Source organism: Halichoerus grypus, chromosome 6, assembly GCF_964656455.1.
Source record: "Halichoerus grypus chromosome 6, mHalGry1.hap1.1, whole genome shotgun sequence".
Classification (NCBI taxonomy): domain Eukaryota; kingdom Metazoa; phylum Chordata; class Mammalia; order Carnivora; family Phocidae; genus Halichoerus; species Halichoerus grypus.
In genome coordinates, this window is record NC_135717.1 from 158668683 (window position 1) to 158690359 (window position 21677).

Genomic DNA, 21677 nt, shown 5'->3' on the forward strand with positions numbered 1-21677 from the left:
ACTCCACCCCAAAACTGCTGGAACTCATACAAGAATTCAGTAAAGTGGCAGGATATAAAATCAATGCACAGAAATCAGTGGCATTCCTATACACCAACAACAAGACAGAAGAAAGAGAAATTAAGGAGTCAATCTCATTTACAATTGCACCCAAAACCATAAGATACCTAGGAATAAATCTAACCAAAGAGGCAAAGAATCTGTACTCAGAAAACTATAGAATACTCATGAAAGAAATTGAGGAAGACACAAAGAAATGGAAAAACATTCCATGCTCATGGATTGGAAGAACAAATATTGTGAAGATGTCAATGCTACCTAGAGCAATCTACACATTTAATGCAATCCCTATCAAAATACCATCCACTTTTTTCAAAGAAATGGAACAAATAATCCTAAAATTTGTATGGAACCAGAAAAGACCCCGAATAGCCAGAGGAATGTTGAAAAAGAAAAGCAAAGCTGGTGGCATCACAGTTCTGGACTTCAAGTTCTATTACAAAGCTGTCATCATCAAGACAGTATGGTACTGGCACAAAAACAGACACATAGATCAATGGAACAGAATAGAGAGCCCAGAAATGGACCCTCAACTCTGTGGTCAAAAAGGTATTTTTTATAAACATACTTGAAACAAATCTATTTATCCTTGTATCCATTTTCCTCACATTTTCTTGATATCTGAAGCATTAAATATTCTTTAAAGACAGACTTTAACGACCTGAATGCCTCCTTTATGTTGCTTCTTTTGTGACTTTCTATGCTCCTATACTGTTCTCTAACAAAAAAGTAATTACTAAAATTTGTGGAATTTTGGTTATTAGAAACTGTAGTTATTTATTAGTCAAAACTACTTCTATATGAATTTATGAGCTCCTGACTAAGACACACAAGGTAAATAATTTGGGCTCCTGTTTATTAGCCTATTTAGCAAGTCATTTGCTTTTTAGGTTATGTAATGGTATTGGTCATGGTCTGAAGCACTAGAATATGGGACTATTGGTAAATCCATTTCCCTTATTTCTAACAGCCTGTATTTGTGACTGCTTTGATATGGGAGTGTTCAAGACTGGTGGGAGCATGGGTTGGAGTTGCATCTTGACAACGTAGTAGCTGTGTGACCTTGGGCAAATTATTCCTTCCCAGTGCACCTTGTTTTCAAAGGTAAAGGCTAAATGAGATGGTAAAGTACATAGCCCAGAACCAGCCTATAGGCAGTATTGAATATTCTTATTTATTTTTTGTCATTGTTATTATGAGGCCTTTGGTTATTGGGCAGAACAGGGGCATCTAGCCTTAGCAGAGGTTGAAAAGCAGCAGAACTTCCCCGTACTTATGCACAGTAACTGGCCATGGGGGGCGGGGGGAACCAAATAACCCATTTTAATTCCTGTTGAAAAGCTTAGTCTCAACTGTTAACTTCAGTGAGACAACCACATGCATGCATTTAAGAAGTTCACTGTATCTGCAGTGCTTGACATGCTTGATAGTCACTGAAATGCATGCTGGTGTCCCAAAGAACAGACCTGTGACTTCCATCTCGTTATTCAGTAGCTAGTTTCTGTATAAATGTCAATGTTCCTTTAACACATTATTATGGATGATAATATAATGGCTTCCATTTACTGAGTGCTATTTGACAGCTAAGAGCTTTTCATGCATTATCTCATTTAGTCTTCATGGTTGTTCTGTGAGACTGTTATTATCACCCCTATTTTATAGATGAGAAAACCAAGATTTAGAGAGATTCAGTGTTTCCTAATAAGAATTTGAATGCTGGTTTGCAGGACTCCATAATCTGGGCTTATAACTTTCCTTGTGGCTCTATGGCCTTTGTTTCATAATTATCATGTAGCCTTAGTCATTCATTCAGCCTGCATTTATTGAGGGCCTGCCTACTCGGTGCTAGGCACTGTTCTAGGTACTGGGTGATAGCATGCAAGTAAAAGTTCCTGCCCTTCTAAAGCTCATCGTCTATTATATTACCTGTGTTCATGTCCCTTCTAGAATGAGTGTCCTTATACGATAGTGACTGTGTTGTATTCTTTTGATTTCAGGGTGTAACTGAAATTTATTCAAGGCTAAGAATAATTCCTGGGCTTATGAAATAATTATTTCTACAAAAATATTGGAAGCTATGTCCCACTCTATTCATCAGGCTATCTTTTTATTTTAGCACTGGCTTTTTAGCCCTTCTAGACTCCTCAGGACTGGAGATGTTCTTAGTGATTATTTTAAAAAGCATTTGAAGGTTTATTATTGTTAGTGATAAAGCTACTTTTTGATGTCTTGTTTTCTTTGGCACCCTTAAATGTTCTATAGGTGTGTGGAACAGCATAAAAAAACCCTCTTCTTTAGAGCATACCAAAAATACATGAGACAAATCTAGCACAAGAGATTTAATTACTTCATAGAAGAAATAAAAGTATTCTGGTATAATTGAAAAATGATATAGCAGGGAAGTTCAACTGTGATGGGAAAAATGATGTCTTTTTTCCTGTGATATCAAGAATATTAAATCCTTTTCTAAGAATGAATTATTATAATTTTATAGAAGATGATATAAAGTATTTGTGTTGAGGGGCACCTGGGTGGCTCAGTCATTAAGCGTCTGCCTTTGGTTCAGGTCATGATCCCAGGGTCCTGGGATCGAGCCTCGCATCAGGCTCCCTGCTCTGCAGGAAGCCTGCTTTTCCCTCTCCCAGTCCCCCTGCTTGTGTTCCTGCTTTCACTGTCTCTCTCTCTCTCTCTGTGTGTCAAATAAATAAATAAAATCTTAAAAAAAAGTATTTGTGTTGAATATTACTTTTTAGCCATGTGAAGCTGAAAATAATTTTAAATGTCCTTGGGTGGAGGCTAACATGTTTTATTCTTCACCTAAGAAGTCATCAGTAAATACTATGAAGTGTGTGGTATTTTAATAAAGTAATTGCCTAATTTTTTACGTTGGAAATACAATTAAACCTTGTTGGTCCCATAAGGAGCAAATGGCTGGTAATATTTCTCATTTTTTTTTAAAGTCATTTTTCTAAGAGGGAGGATCATTGGCAAATCAGCTGGCTGTTCTTTTTAGATTTTGACGTTGCTTCTCCTTGGGACCCTAATGCTGGGCTCTCTGATAACCAGTGCAAACTCCATGAATATCTTTCATTTCTCTAGAAGGAGGTGTGGATTTGCAAGGCTACCAGCTGGATATGCAAATACTACCTGACGGCCCAAAGAGTGATGTGGACTTTTCAGAGATTCTTAATGCAATACAAGAAAGTAAGTTTCCCTCAAATTTTAATTTGACCATGAAAGGAGAAACTATTCTAATACTTGGGAGGGATAATAAAACTAGAAACCCTAGATGCCAAGTTTAAAAAAAAAATGTCGTAAAGGAGATACTGTGTAAAATAATTTTGAGACCAGAAGAGATGGTTAGTGAAATGCAGGTTTAGTTTGTGAAACTGAGCCACACAGTATTGGAGTCTTTGAAGAAGCCTGATGGAAGAACTCTAGTTCTATATTTAGTATACGATAATATTTAGTAAATTGCTAGGTACTATAATTTTTTAGATTCCTTGATTAATCATAATCAAATAAATTTTTGAGAATACTATTACTAGAATACTATTCATTTGTTCAGATGTACAGTAGTAAGAAGTAAATGTTGATGCAGTAACCTGAAATCATAAATTTATTCTCCAAAATGAGTATCTCAAGTCACTGATGATGGGCTGTGACTTGAGAAGTGACCCCTCTCTTCTAAGCATTTTGATTAATCATTTATTCTTCTTACATTACTTTGTTTTATAGTTTTTACTAAGAATTTGATCTTAATCAATACATTTAGTCAAGTTGTAGATTTAACATTGAGGATGGATGATGTGGTATCATAGACTAAGTCGTTAACATTCGTGTTTCATTATCAGAGCTCCAATACTAGATAATGATACTCTTTTAAAATCAAATAGTATTCTACAGTGTTATGTTTGAAGGAGTTGGATCTGAAGAGCACTGTAGGAAGAACCACTGTAATTTTTTGCTACTTTTAGTTTTGTGACACTGCATTTCTAATACTAAACTTTTAATGAGCAATTTTAAACATCTTTATAGCAGTTATCCCCTTTTGTCATCATACTGCCCTCCTGACCTTCTGAAATAATTAATACTTCCACTTTATAGGTAGGACAACTGAGGGTGGAAGTTACATACCAAGGTAATATCAAGAATGGAGGCCAGACTGGAATGGAGGGTCTCCTACCCTTCATTTAATTCCTTTCTGAATGTGCTCAGTATGGGGTTTAAACACATCAAGGAAAAGGATCCTGAAATTGAAGATGAGGCTGGTTCTAAGAGAAATACTTTTAATGAAAAAGACAAAAGACCAGCTATTTGTTCTGCTTGGGCAATCCCTTAATATTAGGTTATGAATAAAAGAGAAAAAATTTCCCCAGGAGATTAAAAATCCAATTAATAGACATTGGAGCGAAAATAATTTTTTCATGGAAAGTTATAAAATTCTGTAATTACTTCATCTGATTTGAAAGATGATATATTATATAGTGCTGAAAGGATTTTTTTTTAAATTTTAATAAGTGATAAAAGTTGGCTTCTATGCAAGTGCAGGAGATGAACTTAAAAATTTTTTAGGGCTGCATGAACTTACATCAAAATGAATTAAATGTTTATAAGACTGTTTTTACAGTAATTTTTGTTAGCATATCTTACTAAAGACACATTTGTATATGATAACTTTTATTGTTTAGAATGGTGAGCTCTTTGTGAACAAGTAGAAGCGTATGTTTATGAGTAGTTAATATTTAAGTTTAAAAATAAGAAAAGGGAAATATTATTTCACCTTAAAATGCAAATAAACTCTTTATAGGTTTAAGGATTTTCTAATACTTTGGAACTAATCTGTCTTCTTGTTTAAAAAAAATAAGTTTTATGCTAAGTAGGTTTGGGAAGCTGCCTACTTGGCCAACGTCATTTTGGGTAGGAAAGATTTGGGCCATTTATCTACCTTCAGTTTCACCCTAGATTCCAAATGTGATTCAGATATTTAACAAGTTAGTTGAAATTTCTAAGTATAAAAACATATAGTTTGGTTCTTCAAGGGCTGTACCTTAGATTATTGTTTATAGGAAGCTTCGAGAGACCAAATTACAAAAATGTAAAAATAGATAGGATTTGGACATCAGAAAAATTCCTTCTCTCCTGCAAACATTTTTGTTTAGATGATGGAAAGATTTCATTATTTTCTTGGAATTTTGTGGACATATAGGTATGATCTTTAAGATCAAGCTGGGAGTGAGAGAGAATTTGAAACATTTTTTGAGTGTCTAAGGTAGGCCAGCCATTATAGTAAGTGCTCTTCCCTTACTATCTCTTTTCTTAAAACAACCCTACAAGAAATAGTAGATGTGTTTTCTCCATTTTAAAGGTGAAAAAATTGAGTATACCTCCCCAAGGCTATATGGTTAATATTTGATTGTCAATATTTAGTCATATGCTGGCCCTTGTTCTGATAAATAAAAGATTAAATAAACACGATTAGGAAAAGTGAACTACTCTGGATTTTTTTTTAAAAAAATCTTATTTTGTTATGTCTTGATGCAAGAATTCTTCCCCATGCTTCTAGATTGTAAAATATGTTTACATTTTTTTCCTGTAGTGCTTATGCCCTAAAAATGGCTTTATCTGTTCAAAAGATGTTTTAGAGAGGCTAGCTATTTAAAAGCTGTTTCTCAACTTTCCCTATAACAGATGTACAACTTATAAAGAAGAAAAGTTATTCACCCATCTCTCCATGTCACCTGTCGTGTGTCTGGCACTATATTATGCACTGTATCTTAAAGCAGTAGTGAACGTTTCGGTGCACAGTTCAGTTCAAGAGAAATTAAAACACAGATCACATTTGTTTTATTGTTCAAAATGAAAACAACTTGATTGCTTTCTAGGAGGAAAGCATTTCTATGTGGCAGTATAAAGTAAGGGTGTGTGTGTGCGTGCGTGTGCGTGTTTTCCTTGATGTAATTTTTCCCTCTCTCTATTCTAACCCGTTGTTCCCCATCCCAAGATGGTAGCTAGGTCCCCTAAACTCCTTTGTTTCAGCAGCATTCTCTGTTATCTGAAGTTCCTGGCTTTTGTTTTCTGAAAGTCTGGGCTTCTGAGTGGCTAATCCTTCATAAAAAGAGGCAGACACACAGAGATACCCACACAGACAGAGGGAGAAAAGGCATTTCCTGTCCAGTTCCCTTAGATTGTCCTGCAGTGGTAGCATGGCTTCCCATGAGTTGGGGGGGGAAGGGAGGTAATGGCTGGGTTGTGTGCCTGGAGTCTGCACTTGAGCCACCTGAACAGCCAGCCTTGGCTATGATTCTCCAGCCTGAGGAAGGAGCAGGTCTTCCATAATTCAGGGAACTTCAGGGATCCTGGGAAGGGGGCAGTCTCATCTTCCCGTTTCTTTGTTGTATCTCTAGTACCCTAAACGGAATACAGAGTATAGTAGCTGCTCAACAAATTTTGTTAGTGAGTGAGTGAGTGAATGAATTCTACTCTAAACTTGCAAAGTGGGTGGCTCAGCAGTAGCAGTGTGGCTTGGAGACCTGAGTGGTCTCTAAACATTCTGCTCTTTACAAAACTTCTGTCAGAACCTTTTACAGTCCTTCATATGGGGGGTAGAGGAATGGGAATGTCAGTAATGACTGAAATTAATTATCTAAATTGTGGTTGACCTGGTCTACCAGGCCAGTTGGAGTGGGGACTTAGAGACAGATTTAACTTGATGTCATGATGAGTTTGTCTAGTAAGATTCTTACCCTCTAACAGTCCAAGGATTTTAGTGCCTACTGTATTAGGTACAATAATATCAATTAAAACAAAAATACCCTGCTTTTTAGCCACCAGACTTTTAAAATCTGGACATTTTTTAGAAGTAGACATTTAGAAATATTTCATTCTGAAATTAGATTGAGAATCACATCTTAAAGCTCTGTAGTCCATGAAGCAGGTGTGTATGTGTATGTGCATTTATTATATCAGCAAACCATTAAAGAAGATATTATTCAAAGGCTATACTGAACCTTTTAATTCTTGCTTTAAATTATGACCAGTGCCCAGCCTTTTCTAGGGATCATTTCTCTCCCCTTCCACACTTTTTGTTGCCCACCCCTCCTGCTTTGTCCTCAGTTTTTCTTTTCTTGATTCCTAGTATATACAGTTGCAGACTGTGGGGACTCTCAAGTGGCATTCAAACCACGGCACATTATTGTGTTATAGTCCATTAGGTTCTAACGAAGGAAAGAGAGCAAAAAGCAAAGTGTTTGAAATGAGGACTTGGAGGTTGGAAGGATCGTTGTTACCCTGTGGTCGGACCCTCTGTGCTTGCACGTGTGTCCACGTGATCACAGTGGTGTTCCTGCTTTGGTGGAGCTCTGTGCTTCTGTGCCCACGGAGACTGAGTCATTTCTCAATGACATCCAATGAGTCATTTTGAATCCAATTTCTTGAGCCCTGACTTCCAGTTTTATTTTTAATCCGTATGGTCATGCTGTTTCAAAGGGGAAGATGGGGAAGACGGAGGTGCTGACATATATTGAACATATAATCTTGCCTGGCAACTCTGTGGTTGACCTTTTACCCATATTACTGCATTTAGTCTTAAATTCTATTTGCCTTAATTTCTACATCTGAAGGGGGATAGCTCTAGTAAATCTATGAAAAGCCCTTAGTATGGTGCCTGGCACATGGCAAATGCTGCATTACTGTTGGCTGCTACCTTGTCTTCATTCCTCTCAACAATCGTGTGTGGGACCATTGTATTATCCCTACTGAAAAGATAAAGACACTAAAGCTTGAATAAGTTAAATAACCCAATCTAAGAGCTAGTAGGTGTGAGGACTAGCATTTGAACCCAGGCTTGTCTGAATCCAGAGCTCATGCTTTTTCCAAAGAAGGGGAAGTTATGGTCAGGAGACTCTGAGGATCTTTAATGCAGAACATCACTGACTTCATTTCATGTTGTGAAGAGATAATCAAGGCTATTGAGCAAAGCTTGAATTACGTACTTGGTTCTTCTCTAAGTATCATTCTCAGGTTGTTAAGAGGTACTGTTATTATCTGCCTTGTTGTAGAAGTAATCAAGGTGTCTGTCCTTTTCTTTAGAATGAAGTTAGTAGCAAGAGAAGCTCTTCATGAGAAACATGCTTTCCCAGGAACAAGTTAATGATCTTTGCCCCATGACAGAGTGTCCTATGGATGCCCCATGCTATGGTCTATGCTCTGTTTTATAAACTGTATCATTACTGAGCCAGGAAATGCCAATGAAATTTTTTTAATGACCACATATTTAAAAAAAAATTTATGACTTTTTTCTTTGCAGAGATATATTTTGAATCTTAATGTATTTCAAGTAAACTTCCCATGGCAGAAAAAAAGTGCCTACTCTCATATGTATAACAATTAGAACCCTAGCTTTCTTTCCTCAGGTTTTCTTTGGGGAGATGTTAGTATAATCATTTAATTGTTGGTGTACCACACTAGCAGAGGTTTCCAAACTTTTTAAAGCAGTAGAATCTATTGTTTCTCACTCAAATATATTTTCACATATAATCTCAATATATAAAAAAGTTAACTTAGTTGTTTGGGGTGGCTGGGGGTAGAGGGTGTAGTGCTTTTCCCACTCAGTTTCCTCTTTGTCCCTTCCATCTCCCCTGAAGCTCCCCCCAAAAGATCCTGGGGTTCCAGGGAACACACTTTGAAATCCACTGACCTTTGGAAAGGAATAAAACTAGCTAAGGGAGGATTTATGTCTTCTCCAATTACTTCATTTTGAGTTTTCCAAATTAGGCCCTTTTTTCCTCTCATTGGTAAACCAAAGAGTCTCTGCCTTAGGGATGTTGTAAGATTCACTCGAAGTATATTGAGCAGAGTCCTAGGCTTGCTGGTATACATGTTAAGTAATGTTTGGTCTTTAAAATCCCGGCCTAAGGTGCTCAAAGCTGTGCTGAGTCTGTGTGTTTCTCTGAATTTTTAAAAACATTTAACTGGATCTATTTGTTAAATTTTAAAAAGTGTCAGACCTGTCCAGCAACAGATGTAAAGTCTAGCTTTATTCAGATAAATATTAAAACTGTGACAAGATAGCTGGCTGGTGGTTAAAGGACTTCCTGTGCTTGAAAGCCAACACGATTTTTTTTAGATTATTTATTTATTTATTAGAGAGCGAGCGCACACGAGTGTGTGCAACCACATGCATGAGAAGGGAGGAGGAGGGGGAGGGACGGAGGGAGAGCTCAGACCCACTGAGCTGGGAACCCGATGTAGGGTTCAATCCCAGGACCCCAAGACCGTGACCTGAGCTGAAACCAAGAGTTGGACGCTTAACTGACTGAGTCACCCAGGCTCCCCAAGCCAAACATGATTTAAGAACAGTAGGATGCTTTCCACAGAAACAAGAAGCCAGCTAGAAACAGCATGGATTTAGGGGTCAGAACTGGGTTAGGTTTCATCTCTGTCACTTACTAGCTGTATGGCCTTACTTACTGTCTCTGAACCTGCCTTCTTTCTTATAATGCCCTTCTCCTAAGGTATTTTGAGGAAAAAAAGGGAAAACAGACCTGAAAATCCTTAATACAAGGTTGGCTCTCAATAGTGCCCTTTCTTCTGTCTCCCTTCCCACTTCATACTCAGTCTCTGGGTCTGAGAGAAACAGATACTTTGAAGCAATCCCACTAAGATAACTAGAATAAGAAAACAAATTGATAGAATCTTACAACTAGTTTTTATTTACTTAAAAATGGGCACTGAGCACCTCCTATTTGCTAGTCAGTTTTACAGCTGCCTTGGGCCTTCACCTGGAAGAGACCCTAGGGCTAGATATAAAGATGAACTTGTTATAAAACAGCCAGCTAAATGTTCAAATTAAGATGTAAACAAGCTTTTTTGTTTCTTTTCATTCTAAATCATTCCTGAAGGTGTCCTTTTTTGTGTGTTTTCTAATGAGGCTTTGAGGTCAGTATGCAATATCTTCAGAATTCTGAATATCAGATGTAATAATTTGGAACTCGGGACAAAAATAGTAAAATGAACTGGCACTCTGGAGGGCAGATATAGAAACCTGGATTACACTACACAGTCCTCTCATGTTCTCTTCAGTGACCTATAATTTCACTTGATTTTCTCTGCGTCAGAAAATACTGAGATTAAATACTCCTGTGCTGTTAATGCCTCTGTGGGGTTTTTCTGCTGCATTTGAGGAATAGGAGAGTTAAAAGAGCAGTGAGTCGAGGGCTTTGATTTTTTAGTATTTATTTCTTACTCTCTAAAAGACACACTTACTGTTTATTTTCCCTGCCTTTTTAGCACTGATTCGATTTCATCCACCCTAGCACCTAACCTAAATGTTTTCTCAGTGAACAAATGGCGGAAGATCATTAATTTATTTGCTTATTTATTTGAGCCCTTGAAATATATTTGTGATCTTTTTCCCCGTAGAGAATGAATAATGGGTAATAATCCAAGGGATTTTCACTGAATAAATAATTATAAGTATTTAATGAGTAGATTCAGTACTGTTGAGGTAAACTTGCCTTCCCATCACATGAAATATGTCAGGATCACTCTGCCTTCTGGTCCTCTGACTTCTCTGCTCCGTCTCTATTGTGGAATAACATAGCAAGTCAGCCTACAGAAATCTCTTTCCTATGCTGAGTTTGATGATTTACTCAGAATCTCTTTCCTATGCTGAGTTTGATGATTTACTCAGACTCTAGCAGGTTTTTGGTCTCCCAGGCAATATGAGGTTTTTGACTCTTGTGTAGCTGTTACATGTGAGTCTTTGCTGTTCTGTTCCCTGGTCGTCTAAGGCTGAGTGCCGAGGCACCTGGGTGGCTCAGTCGTTAAGCGTCTGCCTTCGGCTCAGGGCATGGTCCCAGGGTCCTGGGATCGAGCCCTACATCGGGCTCCCTGCTTGGCGGGAAGCCTGCTTCTCCCTCTCCCACTCCCCCTGCTTGTGTTCCCTCTCTCGCTGTGTCTCTCTCTGTCAAATAAATAAATAAAATCTTTAATAAAAAAAAAAAATAAGGCTGAGTGCCGGCTTTTTGTGAGGGAGAATCATGTGAGCCTCTCTCTTGCTTTCCAAGTGTATGGTGTCTACCTGTTGTGACTCAGCTTCCCAGTTCTGTTCACACAGCCCTCTCTGAGTGGATGCAGTGCAGGTCTGTTACTTGGGTTGCATGGAAGGTGAAGGCATCCATTAAAAGTAACTTTGTTTGGATGTAGAGTATCTTTGTGACATCCATGCCATGGATGAAAAGGCTCCACTGTCACCTTGGCTGGATGTGAGGTGTGTGAGGACAGGGGCCGTGTCTGCCATGTCCAGTACTTGACCTAACCCAGCACAGTGTCTGGCCAAGGTAGGCACCCACTAAGTACTTGCCGAATAAACAGATTTTTTAAAAAATTGATTAACTTTTGAAATTGGGGGTTGTTTTTCTCCTTAAAGAAATGATGTAAGTTTGCTTCAAAGGATATTGTATTTTGTTTCTAAAACTTAGCTTGTAAAGCTGCTCTGTCAGTAACAATGGGGGAGTATTGGTAAAGGGCACATGTTTCTTCTGTCTGTATATTTGTCTACATGTTCTACTGTCTTCTTCTGACCATGTGTTCAGCTGAGCATTTTTTGACAGATCAGCATTTTTTAAAATTTTTTTATTGTTATGCTAATCTCCATACAGATCAGCATTTTTAATCTCTGCTAAGGCTCTTGAGAGGCTGGCAGGTGAAAACAGTGCCTTAATAACACTTAATTCTCTAAAAATCAGATTGTACCACATACTGATTTCCCTTGAGAACTCAGGTAACATTAGCCCCATAACAACTTCGGACAGTAATACTGATGGGCAGCAGGAGGGAAAACAGACTTCTCTTTCTTTTTTCAAGTGAGCTGGTTCCTCTAGAATCAAATAGTTGCGCCTTTAATGTAGAGCAGAATTTTTCAACCTCAACACTATTGACGTTTTGCACTAGATAACTCTTGTAGGGGGCTATTCTGACATTGTAGGATGTTTAGCAGTATCCCTGGCCTCTACCTGCTAGATATTAGCACTACCCCCCTCTCCTTAGCCATGACGATCAAAAATGTCTCCAGACAATGCCATATATCTCCAGGGTGACAACAGAGTCCTAGTTGGGAACCCCAGAATATAGAGGGCTTTATAGAACTGATTCTACCAACACCAGAAAGTGACACCAGCAGAAGATGATCTGGTAATTTTCTACCTTAGCAAAAGCAAAGGGGCAATTCTCATGGAAGGATGAATGGATATTCAAGAGTTTGAACCCAGGGTGCCAGTCAGTCAGTTGGACATGAATCTCAGTGTCCTCTTTAGCTTCTTTATTTCATACCTTACCCCAAGTCTACCCTTCATAACAACCATTCCAACTTGTAAATGCCTCACCTTTTCTGTTTTGTGTTGCTAAGGCTCAAGTGCTGACGTAAGGCCCCAGTGTCTAAAATTGATAAACCAACATTTCTTGCAGATCTGCCGTGGGTCAGACTAACATGTATATGATCTCACTGAATCCTCTCAGCCACCCTGAGAGAAGTTTCCCATACCTGCCTCACCAGTGAGGTAATGGGAACACAAGTTCACATAGCTGATCGGTGGAGTTTAGAATTGTAAGCAGATCTACTTTGCTGAAATATTTTTATCCTGTTGTTCAAATCTAATCAATATCTACTTGAAATTTAATCACTATGTACTTAAAAATTTCATCAGTATCTACTTGCAACTGTGGAGCTCCTGGCTTGTGAATAAGAATTGTTTTAGGAAAAATGTATATGCAAAGTCCTAGAACCATAAGACATTGGAGAAAAGGGGCTCTCAGACATCATTAGACTGTGTCCACCTTGAGATCATTGTTCTGTCATTAAACAAATATGTGTTGAGGGCTGTGCCAGGACCTCTGGTCAAGACAGACAAGGTCCCTTGTGGAACTTACATTCTAAAAGGGTAAATATCCATCACACAGTAAACAAATGAATAAACAATATAATTACAGTTTGTGATAAGTGATGTGAAGAAATGAGCAGTGAGAAGGGATGGAGAATAATTGGAGGAGGGGGAGTTTCTTTATGTAGGGTTGTCAGAGAAGTTGTCTTTCCTCTTGACATCTCCCACACTAGACATAACTGTGCTCCTTCAAAACTGTTCCTTTCCTTGCGTTCCTGTCACAGCAGAGGTGCTCCTAAATCCCAGTTGTATGAAAAGACCATGATGTTTCTTTCTTTGGAGCTGCGAGGTCTAAACACCTGTAGTAAGTGTATTAGTTTACTCTTGCTGCTGCCACAGATTACCACAAACTTAGTGACTTAACACAAATTTATTTTCTTACAGTTCTGGAGGTCAGAAGTCATCGAGGTGCCAGCAAGACTGTGTTCCTTCTGCAGGCCTAGGGGAGAATCTGCTTTCTTGCCTTTCCCTACATTCTTGGGCATCTGCATTCCTTGACTCATGGCTCTGTCCTCCATTTGCAAAGCCAACATCTTAGCATTTTCCAATCTGTCTCTCTGATTCTGACCCTCTTGCCTCCCTTGTAATTCCACTGGGCCCACACATATAATCCAACATAATCTCCCATTTTAAGATCCTTGAATTAATCACATCTATAGAGTCCCTTTTGCCATAGAAGGTAACATATTCATGTGTTCCAGGAATTCGATCACTTTTGGGGGCCATGATTCAGCCTATCATACTAAGCAGTAAATGTTAATTTTATTGCCATGCCGATTTTATTTTACAGAAGAAAAACTTAGATGTTAAATGAGCTGCTTTAGAACCTGGTCACACCATCTGAGTAGATGATCTCTATTCCTTCTATATCCATACTGTGTTCTTTTCTTTATAGCACTCAATGCAATTTACCATTCTTCGACTATTTGTTTTGTTTACTTACTACCACAAGGGCAGGAAGACAAGTCACTTTTATTTATCAGGGTATGGCTATCACTCAACTCTGTGCAAAACATAGTGTGCACCTCTCTAAAAATTTTTTGAATGAAAGGATGAATACTCTTGTATGTGCTATGTGAATAGTACTGTATTGCCTACAAATCATTCTGCGCCACAGCTTGTGGTGGGTTAAAAACCCTGAGTGATTGCAATGTTGGTCTGTCATTGGAGTTGCTAAGGAAGGGTCCTGTACCTGGCACTAACTACTGCTGAACTGTCATTTCTGGTCCACTTCAAGGCATTATGCATTTGACCGTTATAGTCTTTATTTGGAAATCTGATATATAGTGCTTTATGTATTGGCATCAACAGTCTCTTGGGAAAGCCCCTGAATGGGTAACTTCATGATTTCAATTCATGATTAGAGAAAGAAGAAATGCAGAAAACCTAACTGCATGCTTTATTACTGCATGAGGTTTTCGTTATTAGACCTTGGGAAGTAACAAAGGAATAAAATTATAGATCTTACTGAACCTTGCAGTTGGCACATAATATGGGTTCACTTAGCAAGTTATATAGCACTTTCATGAAAAATAAAATGAGATAAAATAACAAAGGTTATGTCCAACACAGAGAATGAGTTCTTAGAAGTAATAAGTGAAAGTACTTTATGCTAAACAAGTATGTGAAAGAAAACTAAACAAACATAACACCTCCTCTTGTCATTGAAGGCAAATTTTATTTATATTATGGAGGTACTTTACTTTGCTTCACATTGTCCTTGATCTTGCCTAATCAAGACACTCTTTAATCAAACATATTTTATATCTGACATCTTTTTCTTTTAGGAAATAATATACCTGTCATTCAAGGTGTTATTGAAACAATGAACAAATATGAAGCCAAAGAGAGGTGTCTTCTATTTTGGTATTTCTTTTAAGATCCCAAATTCTTAACCCCACTTGTAATGTATTTATTTTGGTTTTAGTGGCCAAGGATGTCAATATTCTTTTTGATGAATTAGAAGCTGTCAACAGCCCTTGCAAAGATGACGATTCTCTGCTTCACCCTGGAAACCTGACCAGTACTTCAGATGATGCTAGCAGATTGGAAGCAGGAGGAGAGGTAAGTGTATGATTTCTCACAAGTACAATATTTCATCCAGGTGGAAACCTGTGAAGCATATTCCAGTGGATTGTTTAAAGTCATCATTTCATTGAACTGTAGGTTTCCAGAAAACAAGGGGCAGGTCTTATATTCTTTTGATTTCCTCCATAGGTCTAGCACATTTCAGGGATCCTGAATCTACCTATGTTTAAAACAAACTTTCACTAAGTGATGTATTTCCCTTCTTATACCTAGAGACATTTCGTTCATATAAAGGGAGATAAAACCACTTGTCATTTTATGATAGTCTACATTCTGAGTGTCACTAGTAGAAAGAAAGCTTTACAAGCATGGACTTCCTTGTGTAAATCCCCCAGCACATAGAACAGTCACACAAAATGGACCAGCTTTCAGTAGTTTCTGTTTGCCTCTGTAATCTGGAAACTCATTGCAAGTGTAAATAGATCCATCTGTTCATATGTCGTTTTGGAAGAAAAGTCTTTTGTTAGGGGCATTCACTCTTGCTTAGATTTTGTCTCAGTGGAGTTTAATACCTTCTTTGTATATGCATTAGGTATAGGTAATAGGAACACAAAATAAGAGTCTTTTATTGCATAGTCCTCTTGTTCTTATTATTCCAGAGCCAGTTAACCATTGACAGGATGACGCCTTTGAACAGGAAAAATTGTTTACTTCTACCAAGCTTCCCAGACCTCTTTCTACCAACACCATATGCTACTGTCCATGTATTTTTTTTTTAAACCTCATTCCTTTGTCATCTCTTCACACAGTTACCTTGAGTACTATGATGTGACATAAAGGAGATATCTCAAAAGGGACCTCAAAGAGCACCTAGTCTTATCTCCTTAACTTACAGATAAGGAAACAGTCTCAGGAGGGTTAAGGCTTTGCTAACCCCCCTCATGATGCCGTGGCTGAGACCTTGTTTTTGCAGGCAGATGCTGATGTGCTAAATCTACAGATTTAGATTATTATTATTTGCTTGGCAAATAATTGTTAAGAAAGTGTTTGTTTGGGTAGGCTTCTGAGTACCTCTTAAAGCAAAAACCAAAAAAAATAATCAGTGAGGATTGATCATCTATTGAGAATGTCTACACCAAGGCATGGGATGTGACATTTCCATCCCTTCTGGCTAATATTTTCCCTTTTGGATGAGCTGGCATGCATAGCACTTATGCAAGAATGTACATTATAGCAATGACCTTGGAGGTCTGGTATGTTTGCCTCCCATACACCACTACTTGAAAACTGATGTAAACTGGGCCTATAGAAAAGGTAGCCAGCCCCCTAATCCCATTTCCACTTCCTAGGTTCATAGACATGTTTTTGAAATCTATCAGCCTGAGAAACCTGGCTCGAGCCTAACCGGCCTGTACTTGATAGTCTCTTTCAGTGTTGTGCATGATTATAACAAGCCTATGGAGCCTAGAAGAAAATTATACCTACTATTTTGTTCTTTAATTTTTATATATGTAGTCACTACAAAATAATACTTATAACTTACATGTAAGTTTTGAAGCATAATAATAAAATGAACACCTTAAACTACCATCCAACTGATGAACTAAGATGATATTTTTCAAATTATCATGGCAACCTAGTTGTGGGTTACTAACTCCAATTATTTTTAGTGGAATGGAAAATTAATATTAGCATGTATGCAAGTAGAAAGGATAAGTATTGTCTTGTGAAACTTTTGTCTCAGATCCTTGGTATGTTTACATATGCACACAGATATCACAAAGTAAAATGTTTTTTTCTTACCGTGGGCAAAATTTTTGAGGAATGTTGAACTAGGATAATACTAAAACCACCAAAGCTACTTTTAATCCCATCCCTCTACCATATTCCTGAATTTTTGTTTTTTATTCTCTCGCTCTAAAAATAGCTTTACCATGCACATACATAGCCTTAAAAACTTCTTTCTAGATTCATTTTATTTTGTGCTTTATTAAAAATCATGTAGTATGAAGTCTTCTGTGACTTGTTTTTTTTCTATGTTGTTTTAAGATATGTGCTTACTATTCGATGTAACTGTAGTTCATTCATTTTTACTGCTATTCCACTGTATGACTGTCCCACAATTTATTTACCTATTTGCCTGTCCATGGACATTTGAATTGATTCACATTTTTTATTTTCTACTCTTATGAGCAATGCTGCTATAGATAGTCATATATATGTCTCCAAGTTGCTTTAATAAGGATTTTTCTTGTTATGGGTTGTATGTTATCCAAATGTTCAATTTTACAAGATAATGCCAGTGTGTTTTCCAGAGTAAGTATATCCGTTCTCACTCTCACTTTTAGAATATGATCATTCTCAGTTGTCCTACATCCTTGCCAACATTTGGTATTATTGTTAGGTGTCTTAAGTTTTGTCCACTTCGCACAATTCTTTTTCCAATTCTTGTTTTTTCTTCCCTACTGTTTACATTTTTCATTAATAAAAATGTAATTTTGGTAAAACACAATGAAAAATTCATTTACTTTTAATTCTTTAATATTACCTCAGGCTCATTTTTATGAGTGTCTTAAACTGGTTTCTTTCTCTCTGTGTGCAGACAGTGCCGGAAAAAAACAAGTCAAATGGACTTTACTTCAGAGATGGAAAGTGTCGAATTGACTATATTCTTGTGTACAGAAAATCCAACCCACAGACCGAAAAGAGAGAAGTATTTGAAAGAAATATTAGAGCAGAAGGATTACAAATGGAGAAAGAGGTAAATAGTTTGCTTGGGTGAGAAGAAACACAAATATGCATCTATTCATATTGAGAGGCGATTTAAAAATAAGCCATTATGTTATGTTCGTTATATTAACAGAACATTTCATTTGGTCAGAATTTGCCAGTCTGCAGTGTTTGGGGAATGTTCCAATAATTAATTTTTCGAAGCACAGTTTGCCTTTGAGAGCATTATAATGCCAAAAGATTCCATGAAAATCAAAATACTCTTATTTCAATTAAGTGTTGTTTCAAAGTGTTACGATTTACCTGAATTCCTATGTCTGCAGTTTCTCTGTGTGAATGGAGGGTTCTATTACATGGATTTAAGAAAACTTTGGATAAAATGCAATCATCCCACTCTGGAGCCTCCTTTTACATTTCAGGAAACATAATGAGCTTGGGCATCCTCACATACCAGGAGAGACTGTCTGGCTGATTTGGCCAAAAACAGCTGGACTATAGAAAATGATTCCATTTTAAGAGACATTCAGGTGTCTTTTTATCAGGCTCAGTAACTCAAGGGTTACCTTACCAGTGTTTTGTTCTCTCCCCTTCTTCTTTCTCCGTATAGGGATTTTTAAGGGAAAGATTACTAAGGAAGGTACCAGAGGCCCAGCCACACCTCTGGCCCACAATGAGATTATTGTGTACCGCAAAATACCATGAACATTTATAGAACTTGGCCCTGTTAGCTAGATTACATAACTCTTCTTACATTTTCCTTAAACATTTTGCAAAGCCTCTGGAGCTTTTCATAGTCAATGAGAAGAACATATTGGCAGTTAAAAATGTTTGCTTCTGATTCTGCTTCTCAAGGTTGAGGGGATAGATCTTTGAAATCAGACATCCACGTTCTTTGTATGGCACACACAGATTGCATGCTGATCTTAAGACACTTTAGATATGTGGGATTTTTCCAGATCTGTTAGACTGACCTCAACTCTTGAGCATTTATGAAACAGAGCAGTGTTTTTCTGGAACATCTCCAAAAAGAGAATTAGAAAAATGGCAAGGGGCGCCTGGGTGGCTCCATCGGTTGAGCATCTGACTCTTGATTTCAGCTCAGGTGATCTCAGGGTCCTGAAATCAAGCCTGGCATCTGGCTCCTTGCTTGGTGCACAGTCTGCTTCTTTCCCTTTCCCTCCCTCTCCCTCTGCCCCTCCTCCTGCGAGCACACCCTCTCTCACTCTTTCTTTCTTGCTCTCTCTCTCCAATAAATAAATCTTAAAAAAAAAATGGCAAGATGATTGTGGCCACAACAGGTTCTCCTTCTCAGGAAAGTGAATCCGGGTTTCTCCAAAGACTGTCTCAGTTGGAGGTTTCCTTGGAGCAACACACAGAGTTAAATATGTTGTTTCCACTTTTGTGGGGTTCCAGGAAATCTTTGTTCTACCCATAGAACGTATCTTTGATAAATCTTCTTCTTTATGGAGACAACTGTATACTCTTTTCTTAACATTGGTAGTGCATTAATATTTTTATTTTTTTTTAAGATTTTATTTATTTATTTGACAGAGCAGAAGCAGGCAGAGCAGCAGGCAGAGGGGGAGGGAAAAGCAGGCTTCCTGCTGAGCAGAGATCCCGACATGGGCCTCAATCCCGGTACCTTGGGATCATGACCTGAGCCGAAGGCAGACGCTTAACTGACTGAGCCACCCAGGCACCCCTAATATTTTTATCCTTAAAAATCATTCCTTCACCTTTTATTCTTATTCCTTATTCAGAATTTTTATATAAAGCAATGTGAATTGCCACCTGATCCTTAATAATGAAAGTCCTTCTTCTGATCCATTCTGACTCTGTCAGAGTCTTTTTTTTTTTTTTTATTAAAGATTTTATTTATTTATTTGAGAGAGAGAGAATGAGAGAGAGCACATGAGAGGGGGGGAGGGTCAGAGGGAGAAGCAGACTCCCTGCCGAGCAGGGAGCCCAATGTGGGACTCAATCCAGGGACTCCAGGATCATGACCTGAGCCGAAGGCAGTCGCTTAACCAACTGAGCCACCCAGGCGCCCCTGACTCTGTCAGAGTCTTAATTCCCATCAAAACTATGTAGCTTTGTTCAATTACTGAGAGATTTCTATTTTAAGCTTCGTAACTATGTTCTCCATTCCTGGGGTTACTTCTGCCTAGATCATTATAATGCCATTTTATGACTTATTAGTTAAAACTCAAAAAGTTCAATACTTTTCTGAATAATACCCAATACTACAGAGATTGCAAATCTTCTATGTGTCTCTTAAAATATCGTCTGTGCTACAGTATTCATCTACTGGAATTAAAGCAGGCAGCAGAGAATTGTTCTGCCTTTTGTTACCCAGTTTTGCTGACCATGGTGTGCTGGATGATTGCTGTATGATTTTGATTGTATACAAGATAATTTTGTTTGGTTGTGACTTCTTGAAATTTTAATAGCTAGGTATTTGTTTAATGTATATTAGAAAAAATAGCAATTCGAAAAAGGGTGATGTCACCATATAGAAAACTTTATAAAAACTTATCTAAGCATTTCTTCTTCCTTTTCCCTCCAAGACTTCTCTGGACGGCAGCATTCCTATTTCTCCTTTTTCCCCACAATTCTCTATCCACTACCAACAGCTAGATTTTCCTCTTTCTGGAACCTTCGTTCTAAGCAGCCGTTCCCACTGCCCAGCTCGTCTTTTGCATACATGGCATAATTGGCCCTAATTCAGCCTCTGAGCTCTGCTCTGTGTTCTCATGGCCACAGCAGGCTCAGCAAGGAGAGTCTTTGAGGTTCCTCTCTGCCTGAGAGGTAGCAGGCAATTATAGATAAATTAATTTTTTCCCTGTCACTAATAATTAAAATAGAATGTCCCTTAGTTGAACAATAAACTTGTATCTACATTGTGTTATTAGATTTAGAAGCCATCAAAAGCACTCTTATTTAAATCAAGTGTTTTATAAACATCTACAGCCAAGAGACCATAATATCAATAGCTATTTCAGCTTCCAGAAGCTACTTCACTCTTTTACACAGAAAACAAAGAACTTAGTTCAAGGTGGAAAACAAAAAAGAAAACCCAGAAAGCCTACTATGAATCCATATATATAGAAAATGATTAACACTAAATACATTGTATGATTAGTGTTTTTTTCTTCATTAGCTGTGTGTCCTGATGCCCAACAATTAATGGAAAACATGTTTCACAGACCTAGAGGTTTTGCCTTCAAATGGGTAAAGACAGGCTCTGTAGTTGAACATTTTGACAGTAAGAGAATGGTTTTCTCTTTTAACACTGAATTTCAAGAAACAACTAGGAGAATCTAATTCATGATAAAAGTGAAGACATAGTCAAATTTAATCTTCTCTAAAAAAAAACTTTACCCCTGCCTGATTAGTCAGCAGCTAAGTGCTTGTGGCACCCTGGGTCTTTAACATTCTGTAACTCATCTTTCATATTAGCCCAGAGAAAGCAGTCCACAGCAAAATTCCCAAGTGAAGTATCATTAAGTCCAAATGATCTGCTTCTTAGTGTCTATTTAAGGAAATCCCCCTTTTTAAAGGTAAACTCATATTTACTTACATTTTCCATTTCAGATTTTTTTTCTAAAATGAAAAATTTTAAATAATTTTATGTTCGTCATTGGCGTTTTGGTACCTATTTTGAAATGATTATCATCAATAAGAAGTTTATCTTTTCCTTCATATAAATAATCAAATTGTAGATGACTTTTGAATTGCTTGGAATGTGTGAGTAGTAGTGTATTAATGAAGTGCTCTTTCTCTTTAGACCCACAGAAATAACTATAATTAGATAAATCATACCATTTTGATGATAGTTAATTCATTCGTCAAACACGCACACTCCCTCTATGCCAGGCACTGCTTCAAGTACTTAGGAACTCAGCAGTAAGTAAAACA

General features: G+C 37.6%; 1 protein-coding gene across 5 annotated transcripts in view; it reads left to right on the top strand.

The window, feature by feature from the left end:
• The window catches only part of ANO4 (anoctamin 4), a 433834-nt gene that overhangs the window by 224566 nt on the left and 187591 nt on the right, over positions 1-21677 (top strand). For 3 of the 5 annotated variants that reach the window (XM_078076469.1, XM_078076472.1, XM_078076473.1), the window contains 3 exons: positions 3160-3264; positions 14929-15065; positions 17632-17790. In XM_078076469.1, coding sequence (XP_077932595.1) covers positions 3160-3264; positions 14929-15065; positions 17632-17790 — 401 coding nt within the window. The remainder of the gene's footprint in view (positions 1-3159; positions 3265-14928; positions 15066-17631; positions 17791-21677) is intronic. The other 2 variants (XM_078076470.1, XM_078076471.1) reach the window with 2 other exon arrangements.